General features: G+C 34.6%; 1 protein-coding gene across 2 annotated transcripts; it reads right to left on the bottom strand.

Annotated features, from left to right (window-relative positions):
• Nucleotides 1–956: 956 nt before the first annotated feature.
• On the bottom strand, nt 957–3,219 carry LOC120092689 (small ribosomal subunit protein uS10y). Of its 2 annotated transcripts, none has more exons than XM_039050838.2 (4): nt 3,008–3,219; nt 2,788–2,912; nt 2,178–2,291; nt 957–1,447 (listed from the first exon to the last, which is right to left on the bottom strand). In XM_039050838.2, exons 2-4 carry the CDS (start codon nt 2,897–2,899, stop codon nt 1,308–1,310), a joined length of 366 nt encoding a protein of 121 aa, XP_038906766.1. In that variant the 5' UTR covers nt 2,900–2,912; nt 3,008–3,219; the 3' UTR covers nt 957–1,307. The 2 variants fall into 2 exon arrangements, with proteins under 2 accessions (XP_038906766.1, XP_038906767.1); XM_039050839.2 differs by having other exon boundaries at nt 2,788–2,933; nt 3,008–3,215.
• Between the last annotated feature and the right edge of the window lie 17,938 nt (nt 3,220–21,157).

Here is a 21,157-nt window from a genome sequence, read left to right as displayed (position 1 = left end):
AAATCGGCATCTCTAACCTTTTATACTTACTTTTATCTACTCCTCCAATTGATTGCGTTGCCATATAGAGTCCACCTCTTCTAATTTTCCTTTGAGCTTGAGCCTCGTCCCATTATGAACGCTAGATTCTACCATTTTTCAAGTGGAGTTGCTCTCCCTCACCTCTTCTGCCAGTTTTTCTATGTTTTTACATAACCCCAACAACATCTCCTTCATCGCAATCATTTCTTTCTCATTTGACTCCATCGATTCCTCTAATTACTTCTATACCATTGCTCTTATTCGTCCGAGTGTTGTACGACTCTGATACCAATTTGTTGGATATCCAACCTACAAGAAAAACTTACAAAACTCAACCAACCAATACTCGAAAAGAAATAAGAGCAAAAAGAGGTCACTCAAGTCATAGAGACTATTTTCCTTAGATTTATCTATTTATAGCAAGAATTCTTTGCAGGCCTTAATCATGGAGTACATTTTTTTCTATCAGCCTCAGTTGTGGAATGTCCTTTCTACCCCTTCTCTCATATGTGTATAATATTGGGGTTGTAACAAAATGCTATTAGTAGAATATTAGTTGGAAATAAATGTTTTGTAGAATGTTGTGTTACATTGAATACATATTGAATGCTTGAGAAATGGTTGAAGGAAGAAGATGAAAGGCTTTAGCATGAAGGCTTTTTAAACTTGAAAGAGATCATTGATAGAAAACTTTTTTATTATTGGGTCATTTTGTGGAATTTTTCAAAAGGTGAAAGATTAAAATAAATGGAAGAGTACCGATCAATAGACTACGATTGAAATTTTTTCAAAAAAAATGATTTCGATGGAAAATAAATTGAGATACAATTTAGCTTCAAGCTTATCTTATAAGTCACCATGATAAAGCAATAAAGTCTACCCACATGAACATAGATAAACTAACAGAAAGCAAGTACGCTCAAAATAATCATCCATAACAAATCTGGCCTTTACTTGGACCCGCAACTTCATTTAGTGTTAATAATATTGGCTATCAAAATAAATCCAACGGTTAACATTGAAACATAAGGAACGTAAAAGCAGAATACAGCTCATGGAATTATATTCTAACTTTTCATCTAAGTAAAAAAAAATCCAAAGAAATCAACGAAATGACAGTAGACAAAAATTTTGCTCCCAGAATAAGTTATAAACTTCAAAATCATGACAAAAATGGATAACGCATTAACCTTAACATTTGAGATTGAAACAGGGCAGGCACACACAGTACATAAAACTCTAGATAACTACGAGTGGATTTAAGAACTTCAGAAATATGGAACACATCAATCAGCAATTGTGACTTCAACCTCAACACCCGGTTCAATGGTGATAGACGTGATCTGCTTAACAACGTCAGCAGAGCTAAAGAGGTCGATGACCCGCTTGTGGACACGAAGCTCAAATCTGTCCCATGTGTTGGTACCTGCAATAAAAGTAAGAGATCCTTAACCAATTTTCAGAATAGATCTAAAAAATTATTTAGCAGCAACTTAGAGCAGACGTCAACAACAAATGAAGCCACCCGAGAAGGCATATACAAAAATAACAAATATTCCCTGAATAAGTATAGAACAATGCCAGACTAACTACACTATTTACAGTTGATTGTGATTTATGAATCTATGATACTGACTACGTATATCGGTTTTACATACAATATGAAGACAATATATTTACAAAGAATAATAAACTAAAAAATTCGTAGAGAAACCCATCAAAATACAATTCCAAAGACTTACAGATCTCACGCTCATAAATTTCCTGTTTTATTTTCTAGAATTGCAGGGTCATATAACAATTCAGTTTCAACAGTGTTCGTAGACAAATTTATACAGCAGAATCACCAAAACTCCCATCCAAAGCTCAAGTATGAAAAACAATGAACGGGTCTAAGGGCTTTACACATGGAGGAAGGATAAAGAGATAACAGGATTAAAACACTAAACCACAAGGTGTGAAGACCAAAATATCATGAATACTTAACTAACACCACCAATGCCAATCCCAGATAAATACAAATGGATGATGGAAAGAGAGGTATAAGGGAAAATTCAGTTGAGTATTGATCCAGGGTAACAATTACTATAAACAGACAGAGGATTCCAAAACCAAGCTTGCTGTTATTCTTCAATTAAGCATTGAATCAAAAGTACCTTCACCGCAGGGAGATTTCCGGGTGGTGATGTGCAGGACTTTTGTTGGCATCCTCACGGGTCCCTTAACCCTCAGTCTCTTGTCTTTGGCACCACGAACCAAATCAGCACAAACTGTTGATTTTAAAAAAACAAAGTAAACCATGAGGATTACGCTACCATTTACAAAGCTGAAGACATCAAGAAATAAAATTTCAGTAATATGTATAAACATAGAAATTAGAGCAAAGAAAACCCTTTGTTGAGTAAAGTCAAAGCCCCCATTTGTGAATCATGGATGATTCTCCCTGAAGTTCATGTGTAAACATCGGAAGTTCATTCGGCAGATAAATTTCGAAGGTCATGACATAAATAACAATCCAATAATTAACACGTTAAAAATCAAGACGAACATGAAAAGTGAAAAATCCAACGAATTACAAACAGCAACAACAATCATAAAGCAAATGTGGAAGAATCTATACATTTCAGAAACACATTACAAAAACGCAAAACCAAGAGACAAACGACATATGAGTTCAAATGTAATATTAGAAAAATGAAAATTTCCACTTGCGAACTAGAAAACAACGGAGGTGACTTGCTTCTAAACAAAGGTATGAGGAGATACCCTTTTCGAGGTTCTTCACGTTCTTCGACGAAAGAGTGATCCTAATCTTGTGGATCTGCTCTTGTGCATCCTCCAAACCAGGCTTCGTAGGCTTCATCGCTGCATACGCCATGTTTGCTTACTTCCTGAAAACAAGAATTTTAAAACTAAGAGGATCAGATGTAAGAAAAAGTACGGCAAACACCATGTAAAGGGGAACGGAAGTGGTGAAGAAGACTACCGGAGCAAGAGGCGGCTACCGCTGCTAGGTATTTCAGTTGGAGGATTTAGGTTGGAAGAAGATGAAGATTGAAAGCTAGGGTTTTGGTATTAATATCAGTGGACTAGAGGCCCGAATACTGATAGATAAATCGGGCCAAATTAGAAGGGTTTTTTCTCTTTCGCAAAAAAAACAACAAAAAACAAGAAAAACCAAAATAACAAAAAACAAAAACAAAGAACTAACACCCTGTTGTATAATAATTTCGTTTTTGGTTTTTTATTTTTAAAAATTAAATTTATTTTCTCTTCATTTTTTCCAATAATTTGCATCTTCCTTAACTACAATGATTGAATTTTTAGTCAAATTTCAAAAATAAAAATAAGTTTTTAAAAGCTACTTTTTCCCATTTTCAAATTTTGGCTTGGTTTTTTAAAAGTTTAAATTCTATTTTAGTCTCCGAACTTTGAAGCTTGTTCTATTTTGGTCTTTAAGGCTTTATTTGGTAATCATTTTGATTTTTATTTTTATTTTTGAAAATTAAGTCTATGAACACTACTTCCACATTCAAATTTCTTCTTTTGTTATCTACTTTACACTAATGGTTTAAAAGATCAAACCAAATTTTAAGAACTAAAAGAAGTAGCTTTCAAAAAGTTATTTTTGTTTTTGGAATTCGACTAATAATCAATCGTTGTACTTAAAGAATGATGCAAATCATTGTAAAAATGTGGATGAAATAAGCTTAATTTTCAAAAAAAAAAAAAAAAAAGTTACAAATGAGTCTTAAACTTTTAAAAACATCTATTATAGTTCCTGAACTTTTAAAAAGTGCTTACTTTGGTCTATGCTATTAAAATTTTGCCAACTCTTAAACAAAATGATGAGATGATTTGTACTTTTAGAATCCTTGCCCTTCTCCTTTTCTTGTGCAAGTAGTGCTCCAAGAGACATTTCTTGAGCAACAATATATAATATCAATGGTCTTCCAGTTGTAGCCGCGCTTAGGACCAGAGAATCGAGCAAATACTTCTTTATGCTATCAAAGGCATTTTAGCAGGTTTGATCCCATTCAAAGACTGTATCCTTCCCCATCAATCTCTAAAATGGTTGACATCGTCCTGCAAGGTTAGATATAAACCTTTTGATATAGGCCAAGCGATCTTGAAGACTTCTTAACTCATGCAGGTTTCTTCAATTTGAAATTTTTTAGAAAACATCGATTTTAGATTGATCGATTTCGATTCTGCGGTGCCTTACAACAAACCCGAGAAACTTTCCTGAAGTCACACCGAACGCATATTTAAGAGGGTTCATTCTTAATTGATATTTCTTCAGGCGGTCAAAGACAAGCTTTAGGTCCTTTAGGTAGTTATATCGCTTCTTAGACTTCACTACAAGGTCATTGACGTAACACTCGACGTGTTTATGTAGCATATTATCGAAGATCTTCTGCATAGCACGTTGGTATGTGGCACCTACATTCTTTAATCTGAAAGGCATCACCTTAGTATATACCTTTTGGAGTTCGAAACACTATTTTCTCCCCAAATTTTAAAGCCATTCGAATTTGGTTATATTTTGATGACCCATTCATGAAAGATAGAGCTTCATGCCCGGTGGTGGCATCCACCATAATTTATGTGATAAACAAGAGAAAGTCATCTTTTGGGCAAGTATTATTTAGGTCACAAAAATCCACGTAGACACGTAATTGACCATTCTTTTCTCTTACGAAAATAATGTTGGCTATCAACGTTGGGTACTTGACTTCACGTATAAATCCAACCTTTATTAACTTGTTAACCTCCTATTCGATTTGAGAAATCAGTTATGGCCGAAAGCATCATTGAGCTTGCTTGATTGGCTGATATTTTGATTTAATTGCTAGTCGATGGACAACAACTTTTGGATTAAGCCCAGGAATTTCTTTATACGATCAATCAAAGACATCTTTACATGTCGTGAGTAAGCTCACATATTTCTTTTCTTCATTATCAGCAAGTTGTGCACTTATGAAGGTTGGACGAGGCTCTTCTATCGTGCCCAGGTTGACTTCCTTAAACTCATCAACTGTTGGTTCACTACCATCCTCAAGTGATAAAAGGGCTTCTTCCGCGTCTTCTTCATGCATGCCAGAATCTGATGCCTCTTCTATTGTGACATGGCAACAATTTGTCGCATCTTCTTCATCATCTGGGCCATTCTTTTTAGGTTGAGTGATAACAACATCGTGTTGCTTTACTTTTAATGAGCCCTCTGTATTTATGGAAATAAGCAGCGTCCTTTTCATTATTGAGGGAATAACACTATGAATTTTTTCTTCACTTTTCACCTTTGTTATGGTCACGCTCAATCTCTCGAAAGCAGATGTTGGTGTGGCTGGAGTTGAACATACACTATTTATCTTATTCAAGTTTAAATTTAGCCTTCGAAAGGCTGGAAGTCTGGTGGAGCTAGAAGTTGGATGTTGATTTTCATCTTCAACTGCAAGTGTGCTTAGCCTTTGAAAAACTGAAGAACATGCTGCTAAAGAAGTAATGTGACTGAAGACAAAAGTCCTCTGACTTTCACCTCTCTCCTTCTCTTAAGAATCATGGCTTTCCTCTATGGTAATGTGACATGTGTCTGCATCTTTTGCTTTCCCTTTTCCAGTTATGCAAATTGGCTAAGAGGACTTTTATCCAAGTCTAAATCTTGAGCTAGGTATAGAATATCCTTGTTCTTGAAGCTTCTTTTGCGTCGGGGAAAGCCCAGGCCTTTCATCAAATATTTTTAGGATTTTAAGCTCGGTGCTAGTTGTAAAGTCATATCCTACCATTGCCAACAAATTATATGTCTTTGGATCGAACCCAACTTTTGTTCGTTTGTCTAGAAGAATTGCTTTCATTTCTTCTTTCTCAATCTTTTTTACTTCTCCTTTATCCATCTTTATAAGTGGTGTGGTGAAGCTTTTTTAAAAAAATTTGACGTCTCTGATCGTCAGATTTTTTTAGCATTCTGCAAATGGTGATTTGCTTTTCTTGTGTCGAGAAAGAGGAACAAAGCGTAGGACAAAAGGGTTTGAGACCTTTTCTTGGGGGCATATCGTCTTTTCATTCTTTAACACCTCAGGTTTGATTTGAGTGGTTGGTTCACCATTCTCTTGGTTGTTGAAAGCATCTACTTCATTTGTCTTCGTTGTTGCGATTGTTTGTTGCTCGGGCTTATAAGTGCCTTTGGCCACAGGAACTTTTTTTTATATAACTTCACTGATATTATCACTTTTTAGATAAAACCTTGTATCAGCAAAGTGAGATTCAACCTCTAAAAATGCCTTGGAATCAACATTGACTTTCTTGATGCCTTGTTGATAGAATTTAAAACATTGATAAAGCATGGTGGCTACTACTTTGTTCTCATGAATCCAGAGATGCCTTAACAACAGCCTGTAGGTGGTTCTTGCATCAATCACGTGAAATATGGTGCTCGCTTCCAAATTTCTTATGGTGATTTCTTGACAAATTATACCCATTGCTCGTTGTGCTCCTCGATCAAAGCCTTGAATCACCAATTTACTACCTGACAGCTCCTCCATCGAAATGCCCAATTGATTCATGGTTGATTTTGGCAGAGTTGACGGTTGAGCATAATCGATGAGGATTCAACTGGTTTTTTTCTCTCTAACATACCCTAACACGAATAAGGGTTTATTATGAAGCTTTGACCCAAGTAGCAAATCCTCATCAATGAATGATATTGATATACAACATGAACCACATGTACTTGTTTGGGTTGCAGAAATAGTTGGAATCCCATCATCTTTTAATATTTCGGCCAGGGCATTCTTGGTCTCCCGCGGGAGTGACAACAAATCATTGATGCTGAAAGAAGGTAGTGTTGAGGTTGATGCCCTAAATCTCATAGGATCCTATAGTTTATAATTGTATTGTACAAAAAAATTATTTTAATAAAATATGTGATGTTTTATTTGACATTTAGTATCATTAAATCCATAAATCAATAAACAAACATCCAGGTTATCTTGTAACTTAAACATGTATGTAGAGACATATGGGTGGATTACATTTAAATGATAACTTAAATGGTCTATAGTAGATGGATAAGACTGGATACCTTATCCTGGTGACACTACGAGTACGGTCCGCTTTGTAGATTTACAATTGTTGTAAAGTGCTATCAATGATTTGATCCTGATCATTCATGTGGAGACATGTGAGTGAGGGTATTCTATACAAAGGAGTATGTATAAGACCAGACCACAAAATGACTAGTCTTATTATATAACGTCATTCTAATTAAGACTTACCTTTCACTATGATGATCATAGGTAACATGACCTGAATCTTGAGTGAATTGTGAACTCCTGCCTATAAAGGCAGTCCTTTGATTTTTATGGGTGAGAGTGACTACATCACCGACTTAATAAGCTATCATTTTGGGGATTCGTCTGATTGGGGAGCTGGGAACACATCTACACAAGAAGGAATTCACTTCTTCCCCAACATCGGGGTAAGTAAATAAATTGCTCCCTTAAGAGCTGATTCTGAGGCTTGAATAATGAGGCGCCACACCCCCTATTGGTTCGAGAGGGTTTTGGTCATAGTTGGACTATGATTTATTGTTCATTATAGGGATCAGTGGTACTTAAGAATTCAGATGTAACTACAGAGGCAAAATGGTAATTTCGATCCAGCTGTACTTACAAGCAATTTGTGAAGGGTCATCATACTATTGACTAGTTATATTCAATGGACACAAAAATATATTTGTAGTTCGAAGAATGCAGTTGTCGGTCTTTAGTGGAGTGTCCAATAGTTAACGAATGGTGAATAAATTAATTAAAGAAGTTTAATTAATTATTCACATACCGCTGAAGCTTCAAGTTACAGGTTCATGAGGTCCTATTTGTAGCTCAACAGGAATTAATGAGAATCAATTTTTGGATTAATTTGAATTGTTCAAATTGATTAAGGGAATGAACTATATGTGATATAATTAATTTAATCTAATTATATATGGTATAATTACTATAATGTATTTGATATATTATAATATAAAGTTTATTTGTGAGGAAATAAATATTTTAATATGTTTCAAATATTAATTATGTGAATTAGATTCATGTAATTAAATATAAATGTGATTTATACTAAAAGCCATTGGTGAGAGTGAAATGAAACTATAGGTTATATTGTATTTAATATAATATAGAAAGTATAGGTTATATGTTATATTTGATATAACATATAGTTTAATATATATATTATATGATAAGGTAGTTATCATATAAATATATATATATGAATTGATTTATTAAAAATGAAATATATTTTTTTAAAAAAAAAAATCATTTTTGGGAGGGAGTTGTAACTTTCTCCCCCCTATTTCTCTCTAAAACGTGATAGTGGGGGGGTTGTTGTTAGTTTTCATCTTCTCTCTCCGGTTTTCACAGAGACTAGAACACAATGAATCACAGGAGACTTTTGAGATTTCTTCGTGACCTTCTCCTCATTTCTACTCTCTCAAATTCCCTCATCCAAAATAGCCAAAGCCCACAAAATTCTTGGTTTCTCACCCAGAGAATACAGTGAAAATTTTGTGGTAGAATCCTTTTGATCGAGGGATTTTTCTTGAAGAAAGGTTCTTCAAAGGTCCTGGGTTTCTAAAACCTTTTTTTTAAAAAAAAAAAAAATTCTTAAGCATGTTGTATCTTAATTAAATGCATATTTTTCTGTATGTTTGCTGTAAAGTTCATATTCTGGAAATCTGGTTTTTTTGGGTCCGATCCCATTTTTCGTTCAAGAACCTTTAATGGTTCCTTCAATTGGTATAAAAGCAGAGGGTTTTGGCCCAAAATTTTCCAAAATTTTAGAATATTTTTATATTGGTGGGATTTAAGCATTCTGTAATTTTCATTTGATGGATCTTTGTGAATGTGTTTGGTTTTGCAATTATGGATGGTTTTCGGGATTGGGCATTTAGATTATTGCTTTATTTTTACAATTTTTTTTGTAAGGGCCCATGTTTTGGGGCATAAAATTTCTATTGAGCTTGTATATTTAAGTTTTGAGTTGCTCGTGTTGTTCCCGGTCGATTTCTGGAGAAAACGAGGCAAAAATCGGAAGTGTTTGGAAGGAGTTTGAAACTGTACAGTAGGTGACTGTATAGTAGCATCGCGACGCTGCGATGTGGTGGACAAAAGTCATCTTCGTAGCATCGCGATGCTAGGCTACAACGTTTGGAGACAGAGAAGACGTGTGGTTCAACTCCGGTTTGCGTGTGGTTCGTGGTCTACTGGTTCGTTTCGGTTTGTGGATTCTCCGGTTCAAGTTTCTTGGGTTCTTCTGGACCAGTTTGTGGTCTGGTTCGAGCGGTTCAAGGCCCGGTTCACCTATTTCGAAACCGGATGTCTATTAATTTGTAATAGTTAGATTTTTTTGTTTCAAGTGTCCAATCGTGGTCCATTAATTGCCTTTAAATTATGCTTGTGATGTATGATTTAAATTTTTATTATTATATGCCATAATGTATGTCATATAGAATCCTACCATAGGTTATGCATTTAATTTCATGCATCATATTATATTATAAATGTTATAATATATGTTTAGTTGCATGATTTATTTTTATAGCATGCTCATGCTCGTATAGTATAAATGTTATAATATATGTATGTATGCATTAATAACATATACATGCATCATTTATATTTTAAGAGTTATAATATATATTATGAATGTATGTTTAAAGTATGTTATTAATAAATTCATTACTTTAGTATATAATTGTTATAGATGTTAGTAATGAAATGAATTTGCGTGATGCATGACATTACTTTAAATAATTTATAATTGTTATTATTTACTAAGTATGTCAATGGATGCAATTTATGGTTTTAATTTATTTCATTTGCTTATAATTGTTATATCAAAATGAAATTAGAAATTAAAATCAATAAATCAGAATTATATGTAAACCTTAGATTAAATTCATTTTTTAAAAATAGTTTTAAAATATGAATCTTATAGACCCAAGATCACATTTCTAATGAGATTAGAAACTGAGTTTAATCTTTTAGTCGGTTTAATAGGATTAAATTGGTTTTAATTAAAAGATTAACATTGTAACAAATATATCTATAAAGGACCTTTTGTTTAAGGTTAGTTTTGTCTAGGTTGGAGTATTTAAGTTGATGGAAACGTAATATCCCTACCTGAGAACTTACCTGGAAAGGTAAATTAGATAGATTGGTTACAAGCATGCAATTATTGGTTAACGTTTGTTAAAGTGTTTAATGAACTTTGGTCAAAATTGTTTAACTATCCAAAGCAAATATTGTTTTTGGGCAAACTAAACAGTCACTTAATTAAAATCAGTAGCTGGATTTTCATAAGTTGATTAACCCTAGTAAAACGCCTAATGGGAGGAAAATGGGGTATATGATACTTCATTTTATCCTTCACGTTTATCCCTAAAATCACATTGTGAGATCTATACTCAACCTCGAGGCACCTTGAGTGTCCCCTTACGGATGGTGTTTGTATAGATCAATTTCAAGATGAATGGAGAGAATGTTTATAGTAAGTGGAAATGGATGTGTGACAACATATCCCTCGATCTCTCTCATTAATTTGAAGTAAAGTCTCATGCATGGTCTCGTGGCACCTTGAGTATCCCCCATACAGATGACATTTTTGCATGACGCTTTTTCAAACTCAATAAATTGGATAAGGGTTACTTTAGTTTTTGCCCCAATCGGTTTTCCCTACGGTTGGCTCATTGGGGCGAAATTCTATAATCTAAAATGAGAGAATACACTTACAAGAAATGTTAAGCGAGTTTAACTATTTATAGACCGAACAATGGTGACTGATAGTTACAGTAACAAGGAGTTGTTCTGTTTGTTGATTGAGATAGTCTCATTTCAATGAAGAGGCCCCTGATCACCCTACGATGGCTTGTGTCTTGTCTCACTAAAGTATCATTGCAAAATAGATGTCACTTAGAATACATTAGATTTTTTTTTTTTTTTTTGGCTAAAATTGATTGGTTTTTCCTAATGGTTTAATGCAAATAGACTAATATAAATAATTTGTATGGTTTTAGTAAATTTGTTCATTATGACTTCCGCGACTCGTAATTTACTCGCCGCCGACAAACTAAAAGGCAATAATTACACAACTTGAAAAAACATAATTAGCACTAAAAAACACAATCAGCACTATCTTGATCATCGATGACCTCCGGTTTGTCTTAATGGAGGATTGTCCTCCCATTCCAGCTCTAAATGTTGCATGAAATGTTCGAGAAGCATATGAGCGATGGACACGAGAGCAAACGAGAAGGCCCGAACGTATATTTTGGTAAGCTTTTTTGAAGTCTTGGCCAAGAAGCATGAGCCCTGCTCATAGCCCTTGAGATCATGGAATCCCTGAGAGGAATTTTCGGATAACCGTCCACACAGCTTAGGCATGACACTCTTAAATACATCTTTAATGCCCATATGCAAGAAATAGCATCTATTAGAGAACATGTTCTCAACATGATGGTCCATTTCAACGTGGCGGAGATGAATGGATTCATCATTGATGAAGCCAGTCAGGTTAGCTTCATTCTTGAAACTTTACCTGAAAGTTTCCTACAGTTCCGTAGCAATGTTGTTATGAACAAGATTGACTACAACCTGACCACCTTGCTCAATGAGCTACAGAACTTTCAATCCTTGATGAAAACTAAGGAACAGAAGGGTAAGACAAATGTTGCTTCATCCTTTAAGAAGTTTTTTAGAGGTTCGATCTTTCGGATGAAATCTATGCCTTCTTCATTCGACACCAAAAAGTGGAAGAAGAATAAAGGTGGAAAGAGGAAAGTTAACCCATCAGTTGCTGCCCATAAGGGCAAGAAGGCCAAGGTTGCAAATGGAATATGTTTCTATTTTAACCAAGAGGGACATTGAAAGAAGAATTGTCCCAAATAGTTGGCAGAGATGAAGAAGGCCAAGTAAGAAAAATATGATTTGCTTGTTTTCGAAACCTGTTTAGTGGAGAATGATGATTTGGCCTGGATAACTGATTTAGGTACCACTAACCATGTTTGTTCTTCATTTCAGGGAATTAGTTCCTAAAGGCAACTGGAAGCTAGGGAGATGACGATGCGAGTTGGAACTGGGCATGTTGTCTTAGCTACAACAATGTGAGGACTTCGACTTTGTTTACAGAAATCTTATGTTATACTAAATAATATATTTTTGGTTCCAAGATTGAAAAGGAACCTTATTTCTGTAAAATGTCTGTTATTCTATCTCTTTTAATGTAAATAAAGTATTTATTTACAAAAATAGTGTATATATTTGTTCTGCAAATCTCAAAGATAATCTTTATGTGCTAAGATCATTAGCATCTAAATCCCTCCTTAACACTGAAATGTTTAAAACTACGGTAACTCAAAATAAAAGACTTAGAATTTCTTCTAAACAAAATGCCCAACTTTGGCACCTGAGATTAGGACACATCAATCTCAATAGAATTGAGAGATTGGTGAAGAATGGACTTTTAAGTGAGTTAAAAGAAAATTCTTTACCTGTGTGTGAGTCATGCCTTGAAGGAAAAATGACTAAAAGATCGTTTACTGAAAAGGTCACAGGGTCAAAGAACCCTTAGAGCTTGTACATTCAGACCTCTGTGGTTCGATGAATGTAAAAGTAAGATGAAGGTTTAAACATTTCATCACCTTTACTGATGATTATTCAAGATATGAGTATGTTTATTTAATGCAACATAAGTTTGAATCCTTTGAAAAGTTCAAAGAGTTTAAGGCCGAAGTTGAAAATGCATTGAATTGAAAATTTAAGACAATTCAATCCGATCGAAGTGGAGAGTTTTTGGATCTTACATTCTAGAACTATTTGATAGAGCATGGAATAGTATCCCAACTCTCAGCACCTGGTATATCTCAGCAGAATGGTGTATCAAAAAGGAGAAATCAAACCACGTTATATGTGATTTGGTCATAATGAGTTACGCTTTCTTACCTGATTCGTTTTAAGATTTCGCAGTATAGACTGCAGCGTATATTTTGAACCGTGTTCATCCAAAAGTGTTATGAGTACACTTATTGAGTTATGGAATGGTCGTAAAGCTAGTTTACTTCATTTCAAAGTATGAGGTTGCCTAGCACATGTGCACGAGGCAAATTCTAAGAAACTGGAACCTCGTTCAAAACTGTGCCTATTTGTAGGCTACCCCAAAGGAATAAAAGGTGGTTACTTCTTCGATCCGAAGGAAAATTAAGTCTTTGTATTGACGAACACTACTTTTTTAGAAGAAAACCACATAAGGGAGCATATACCCCGCAGTAAAATAGTGTTGAATGAAATTTCCAAAGAAACCACTAAAATTTCAACAAGAGTTAAAGAACTCAACACCTCAACAAAAGTTGTTGGTTAGATCATCTAGTAGATCAAATCCACCTCAAGTGTTGAAGGAGCCTCGACGTAGTGAGAGGGTTGCAAACCCACATGTCCATTATATGAGTTTAACATAAATCCTAGCTATGGTAGTTGATGGAGATGTTGAGGATCCATTGTCTTATAATAAGGCAATGAAGGATGTTGACAAAAATGAGTGGATCAAAACTATAAATCTTGAGATGAAGCATATGTACTTCAGTTTAGTTTGGGATCTTGTAGATCAACCTGATAGGGTAAAACCTATAGGTTGCAAATGGATCTACAAGAGAAAACGGGGTGATAATGGGAAGGTGCAAACCTTCAAGGCTAGACTTATGGCAAAGGGTTATACCCAAGTTGAGGGGGTTGACTATGAGGAGACTTTCTCACCTGTTGCCATGCTAAAGTCTATCTGGATCCTCCTATCCATTGCCTCATATTATAATTATGAGATTTGGCAAATGGATGTCAAGACTGCTTTTTTGAATGGCAATCTTGAGGAAACCATTTATATGGAGCAACCTGAGGGATTCATATCCCAAGGTCAAGAACAAAAGGTTTGTAGGCTTAATCGGTCCATTTATGGATTGAAACAAGCTTCTCGATCTTGGAACATACGATTTGATACTACAATTAAATCTTATGGCTTTGATCAAAATGTTGATAAGCCTTATGTATACAAGAAAATCATCAATAGTTCAGTAGTTTTTCCTAATGTTGTATATATTGAAAGAGTAAAACAACATGCAGCGGAAGTATCAAGGATCCATAAGCTTTCTAATTCACTAATTTTAGCAAAAACTAAAGCATGCTCTTCTAAAAAAAATGGGTTTTATGAACATACATTTGATAAACTCTTCAAGATAACGCTTGTTCAGCTGTCGTCTACCCTTGTTATCAATGTGAACCACCTCAAAACCTTCCTTACTATGCTCTTGGAGCTTTAGGCAGAGTTGTGGGACTCAAGAACAACTTGAAGAAATGAATAAACCAGAGAAACTCATAGCAGCACAGCCGAAGAAGACAACTTCTTCTTCATAGAAAATTCTTTCGAAATTCTGTTCATTATCACCTTCTCCAATAACTCCATTCTACTTTATATAATAGAGGAACATGCAAAGTGATGGAGTACATGGCTTGCAGCTCATGTTTGGAGAATCATGGTCAAGAAGATAATGCATTTTGTGTGAGCATAAAGATTATGGTAATGGAAAATACCCATTTTCCATTTTTGTGCAATCATGCAAACGATTTTCATTTTATTTTTAAAACCAAAAATGATATTAAATCATTTTAATTCAAAATTTTATTTTCATAAATTAATTTAAAATAATAATTAATTTAATATCAAATATTAAATTAATTTTTGCACAATAACTATCTTTATATATTTAAATCATATTTAAATATTTATTCTCTTGTTCCGTTTAATTTGAACGTTTCGAATTAATCTCTCAAGCTACCCTAAAGCTTATCTATTTACGAGCTAGTAGGGGGACCTCGCGGACCTACAGATCATGGGCTCCAACGATTCGAGATTAATCGGCTAAACTCATTAGTCCGATCTAACCCCTATTCGTTAATTAATGGGGCACTCCACTATAGCCCATAGTTGAACTTTCCTCACTGTAGATATATTATGTCCACTTAATAACCATAATCAGTAAGTCGATCCTTCACAGGTTGTTCGTAATCACAGCTAGGTCAAAATTACCGTTTTACTCCTGTGACTACATCTTGTTCCTTAAGTTCCTACTAATCCTCTAATGAACAATTCTGATTCATAATCTCTATGAATCAAATTCTTTCTCTATCATGAGAAGGTGGGGCCTTGATTGTTCAAGACCTGTAGTTAGTACTTAAGAGAACAACCTATCTGCTAACCCTAAATAGGGTAGGAGTGAATTCCATCTTGCAAGGCTGTGTCCCCAGCTATTCATCCGGTCTTATCCCCAAAATGGTAAGCTTATTGAGCAGTGCTGTTGAACTACTCTCACCGTTTGCAGATCAAAGGATAATCCCGAACAAACAGGAGTTCATAGCTAGCTCAGGATTAAGATCGAGTAACCTAGGTTATATAATAAATGAAATAATCAGTTTTAATAGTAAATGGTCGTTATAAAGAAAAGTGACTATTTTCATGGTCCAGTCTATATGCAAACTAATTGCATAGGATTCCCCCACTCTCATGTCTCAACATGAATGATTTGTGGATCACATCGTTTGTAGCACCTTACAACTTTTTGTAACAACTACAGAGTGGGTCGCGTCTAATAGTGTTACTAAAATGAGATACCCAATTTCATCCATATACTTATTAGACCATTTAGGCTATATACTGTCAACTTGATCCTGTTTATGTCACTACATAAAGTTACAGAATTCAGACTATAGCCAAGGATGCGTTTATTGGATTTTCATAATAAAATGCAAAACCAACAAGTCATAGAAATGTTTAACACGAACTGCGTGTTCTAGGATATTCCCAACAGTATATAGACGACATTCTACTCATTGGGAATGATGTAGGTCTACCATTTAGGCTCGTGACCCAATTCCAAATGAAAGATTTGGGAGAGCCTTGGTTTTTTCTAAGAATTTAGATGTTTAGAGATTAAAAGAACAAAACGCTAGCTCTGTCTCAAGCATTGTACATTGACAAAATGCTTGTCAAGTATTTGATGCAGAACTTCAAGGGAGGTTTACTATATTTCAGACATAGAGTTATATTGTCTAAGGAACAATGTCCTAAGACACCTCAAGAGATTGAGGAAATAAGATGGACCCCTATACATCGATTGTTGGCAGCCTAATGCATGCGATATTATGTACTAAACCTGACATCTGCTATGCAGTGGGGATAGTCTATAGATATCAGTCTAAACCAAAATTTAATCATTAGACCACCGTTAAGAATATCCTCAAGTATATACGGAGAAAACGAGACTACATGCTCGTGTATGGTTCTAAGGATTTGATCCTTACAGGATACATAGAATCTGATTTCCAAACTGATAATGATTGTAGGAAATCCACATCAGGATCAGTGTTCACTCTTAAAGGAGGGGCAGTAATATGAAGGAGTATCAAGCAAGGGTGCATTGCTGACTCCACCATGGAGGCTGAGTACATAGCGACTTGTGAAACTGCTAAGAAAGTTGTATGACTTAGGAAATTCCTGACTGATCTGGAAGTGGTTCCAAACACGTCAAAGCCCATCACTCTTTATTATGATAATAATGATTTTGTGGCTAATTCTTGAGAGCGTAGGAGTCACAAGCGCGGGAAGCACATAGAGCGAAATTATCATCTCATCCGAGTGATTATGCATCGGGGGGACGTGATCGTCATGCAGATAGCTTTGGAGTACAACGTTGTTGATCCATTTACAAAGGCCCTCATGGCTAAGGTGTTTGAGGGTCACCTGCAAAGTATGGGTCTATGGAATAGGTCACGTTTAGACTAGGATAAGTGTAGATTTGTATTGAGCGTGTTATGCCCTAGTTTATTGTTTTCTGTACTTTGTATATTAGTTTGACTTTTTTATTGTACACCCCATTAACGTTAGGTCAAGTGAGAGATTGTTGAGGTTGATTCCCTAAATCTCGTAGGGATCTATAGTTTATAATTGTATTGTACAAACATTTTATTTATATAATAAAATATGTGATGTTTTATTTGATATTTAGTAGCATTAATCCACAAACTAATAAACTATCATCCAAGTTTATCTTGTAACTTAAACATGTATGTAGAAACATACAGGTGGATCATGTTTAAGTGATAACTTAAATGGTCTATAGTAGATGAATATGACTGGATACCTTATCCTGGTGACTCTGCGAGTACGGTCCGCTTTATACATGTTACAATTGTTGTAAAGTGATACAAATGATTTGATCTTGATTATTCATGTAGAGACATATGAGCAAGGTTATTCTATATAAATGAGTTTGTATAAGACCGGACCACCAAATGACTAGTCTTATTATATAACGTTGTACATAATTGAGACTTACATTTCACCAGAATGACCATAGGTAACATGACTTGAATCTTGAGTGAGTTATGAACTCCTACCTATGAAGGCGGTCCTTTGATTTGTACGTGTGAGAGTGGTCAGATCGCCGACTTAATAAGCCTACCTTTTTGGGGATTCGTCTGATTAGGGAGCTGTGAACACAACTACACAAGAAGAAATTCACCCATTCCCCAACATCGGGATAAGTAAATAAATTTCTCCCTTAAGAACTGATTCCGAGGCTTGAATAATGTGGCGCCACACCCTCTCTTGACCCAAGAGAAGTTTAGTCATAGTTGGATTATGATTTACTGTTCATTAGAAGGATCAGTGGTACTTAAGGAGTTAGATGTAACTACAGGAGCAAAACGATAATTTTGGCCCATGTACTTGCGAGCAATTTGTGAAAGGTCATCGTACTATTGACTGGTTATATCCAATGGACATAGAGATAATAGTACTGGTTATATCCAATGGACATAGAAATATATCTATAATACGAATAGTGCAGTTGTCGGTCTTTAGTGGAGTGCTCGACAATTAACGAATGTTGAATAATAATTTAATTAAAGGAGTTTAATTAATTATTCACGTACCGTTGGAGCTTCAAGCTACAGGTCCATGAGGTTCCCTCTGTAGCTCAACGAGAATTGATGAGAATCTATTTTTGGATTAATTTGAATTATTCAAACTGATTTAGAAAATTAATTATATATGATATAATTAACTTAATATAATTATATATGGTAATTACTATAATGTATTTGATACATTATAATATAAAGTTTATTTGAAAGGAAATAAGTATTTGGATATGATTCAAATATTAATTATGTGAATTGGATTCATATAATTAATTATAAATGTGATTTATATTAAAAGCCATTGGTGAAAGAGAATTGAAACTATAGATTATATTGTATTTGATACAATATGGAAACTGTAGATTATATGTTATATTTGATATAACATATAGTCTAATATATATATTATATGATTATAGTTTAATATATATATTATATGATAAGGTTGTTATCATATAAATATATATAGTAATTGATTTATGTAAAACAAATTATATATATCTTTTAAAAAAAGTCATTTTTGGGAGGGAGTTGACTCCCCCTCTTTTTCTCTAAAACATGATAGTGGGGGAGTTGTTAGTTTTCATCTTCTCCTTCTGGTTTTCACAGAGACCAAAACACAGTGAATCACATGAGACATCTGAGATTTCATCTTTTCCTCCTCTCCACTCTCTCAAATTCCCTCATCCAAAATAGTTGGAGTCCATAAAACTTCTAGATTCTCACCCAGAGAATACAGTGGAAATTTCGTTGTAGTGTCCTTTTGATTGAGGGATTTTTCTTAAAGAACGGTTCTTCAAAAGTAAGGGTTTCTAAAATCCATTTTTCCATTTTTTTAAATTTCTTAAGGGTTTCTAAAATCCATTTTTCCATTTTTTTAAATTTCTTTAGCATGTTGTATTTTAATTAAATGCATATTTTTTTTCCCTGTATGTTTGCTGTAAAGTTCATATTTTGTAAGTTTGGGTTTTTTTGGGTCCGATCTCATTTTTCGCTCAAGGACCTATAATGGTTCCTTCAGGAGTTCCACCAATTTGGTCGTTGCTTCTGCAAAACTTGAAGGAGTTTCGTTATCTTTAGTCGTGTTGATGACGTGATGCGAAACAGTTTCAGTCAGACAACTTTTTGGAAAGAAGTTTTTCAAGGTTATTGATTGTCGAGGTCGAGGAAGTTCCTTTCTTTCTTCGATGATTGGTCAAAGTCTTATCGTGTTTTTTCTTGTTTTTCTTCTTTGTAACTTACTCTTCCTTTTATAGTCTCGATATGAACGGGGTTCTTTCTGAACAATACTTTATTTACTACTCTTTTGACGAGTTACCAACGTCTATCCTGTTGGGTTTTATGTCCTAAAACTCATGGTATGTAAACAACGGAATCTATTTTGAAAATTCAATAAAGGTGTTATTGAATAGATCTATTGCTTGAATAGAAATCTAATAAACCTAAAAGTCCCTTGACTATTGGATGAATACTTAAACTTTATGTGGAGATATAAAGGTGGATCAGGTTCGAGTAAATAGTCAAAATGATCTATAGTATATGGATCAGGTTAGGTACCTTATTCTGGTAACACTATTGGATGTGGTCTGCTTTGTAGTTGTTACAAGGAGTTGTAAAGTGCTTCAAACGAAATGATTCTAATTCGTTCATGTTGGACATGAAGAGTGGGGGTGTCCTTGTGCAAAAGGGTTTGTACAAATCAGACCACGAAATGAGTCACTCTTACTTTATAACGTTGTTTACTGTTTAAGACTGACTATTTCAAAGAGATGACCTAGGTAACTTGATCTTAATCCTGAGCTAACTATGAACTCTTGTTTGTTTGGGATTACCTTTAGATTTGCATAGATAATGGTTGGCTCAACAACGCTGGCTCAATAAGACTGCCATTTTAGGGGTAAGACTGGATAGATAGCTGAGGACATAGGGTGCAAGAGGGAATTCACTCCTACCCGCTTTAGGGATAGTAGAGAGGTTGTTCCCTTAAGTGCTAATTTTGGGTCTTGAACAAAGGGTCCCGCCCTCTCATTAGCCCGAGAGGGGCTCGATTTTGTTGATTGGGTCACAAAACAATTGTTCATTAGGGGATCAGCGGGGACTTAAGGAACAAGAGGTAATTTCGGGGGTAAAACAGAGATTTGACTCAGCCATTATTAAGAACAACCCGTGAAGGGTTAACTTACTAATCATGGTTATATCAAGTAAACATAATATATCTGCAGTAAGGGGAATTTAACTATGGACTTTAGTGGAGTGACCCATTAGTTAACGAATGGAGGTTAGATTGGTCTAATGTGTTTAGCCGATTAATCTCGAATCGTTGGAGCCCGTGATCTGTAGGTCCACGAGGTCCCCCTACTAGCTCGGAAATGGATTAGCTCTAGAGTAGCGTGATAAGTTAATTTGAAACGTTCAAATTAGGATCAAACGGAATTGGAGAAAATATATATTTAAATATGATTTAAATATATGAAGATGAATTTGTGTAAAAATTAATTTAATATTGGATATTAAATTAATTTGAATTATTTAAATTGTTTAAATAATTATTTATTAATTTTATTAAAAAATTAATTTGTACAATTAATAAAAATGTCTCACTCCTCAGGAATTTTAATTGCGTAACTATTCATCACTGTAGGAATTGGGTTCAAGCTTTCTCCAGCCCCTTCTCATAATTTGATTTAGAAATAAAATGTGATTTTAAAATCAAAATGGATTTTGGAAATAGAAAATTACACAAAATTGAAAAATGAGTTTTCATGTTCATCTTCAAAGTAGCTCACAAACGAACCCATCTCTTCCTTCATTTACTCCAAGCATGAGCTGCATCCCATGCAACAAATCTCTTTACATGATAGTCTGCAATATATTGAAGAGATTGGAGTGAAGTGAAGACGATGCAATCGAATGAATTTTTTCTGAAAAATTCGGATGAAGAAGATGTTCTTCATTTTGGGTTGTTGCAGTGAGCTATCTCCATATTCCCTTTGATTCCAGCTTATCTTGAGTTCCACAACTCAATCTAGAGCACCAAGAGAATATAGGGAAGATCTTGTGGTGGTCTGCACAAAGATTTTGAGGATTTAGCAACTGGAAATAAAGATTTCAATGGT

This window comes from Benincasa hispida, chromosome 12 (genome assembly GCF_027475165.1).
Source record: "Benincasa hispida cultivar pf3 chromosome 12, pf3_genome.v1.1, whole genome shotgun sequence".
NCBI lineage: Eukaryota > Viridiplantae > Streptophyta > Magnoliopsida > Cucurbitales > Cucurbitaceae > Benincasa > Benincasa hispida.
Note: the sequence above shows the minus strand (reverse complement) of the source record. Positions and strands in the feature narration are given on the sequence as shown.

Bases quoted from the DNA above. Each gene is read 5' to 3' on its own strand.
- LOC120092689 (XM_039050838.2), bottom strand. From the start codon at position 2,899: ATGGCGTATGCAGCGATGAAGCCTACGAAGCCTGGTTTGGAGGATGCA. The intron at 2,292-2,787 runs GTATCTCCTCAT...TAAAATCAACAG, and splicing joins CGTGAAGAACCTCGAAAAGG to TTTGTGCTGATTTGGTTCGT. The intron at 1,448-2,177 runs GTACTTTTGATT...CTTTTATTGCAG, and splicing joins GAAATCTCCCTGCGGTGAAG to GTACCAACACATGGGACAGA.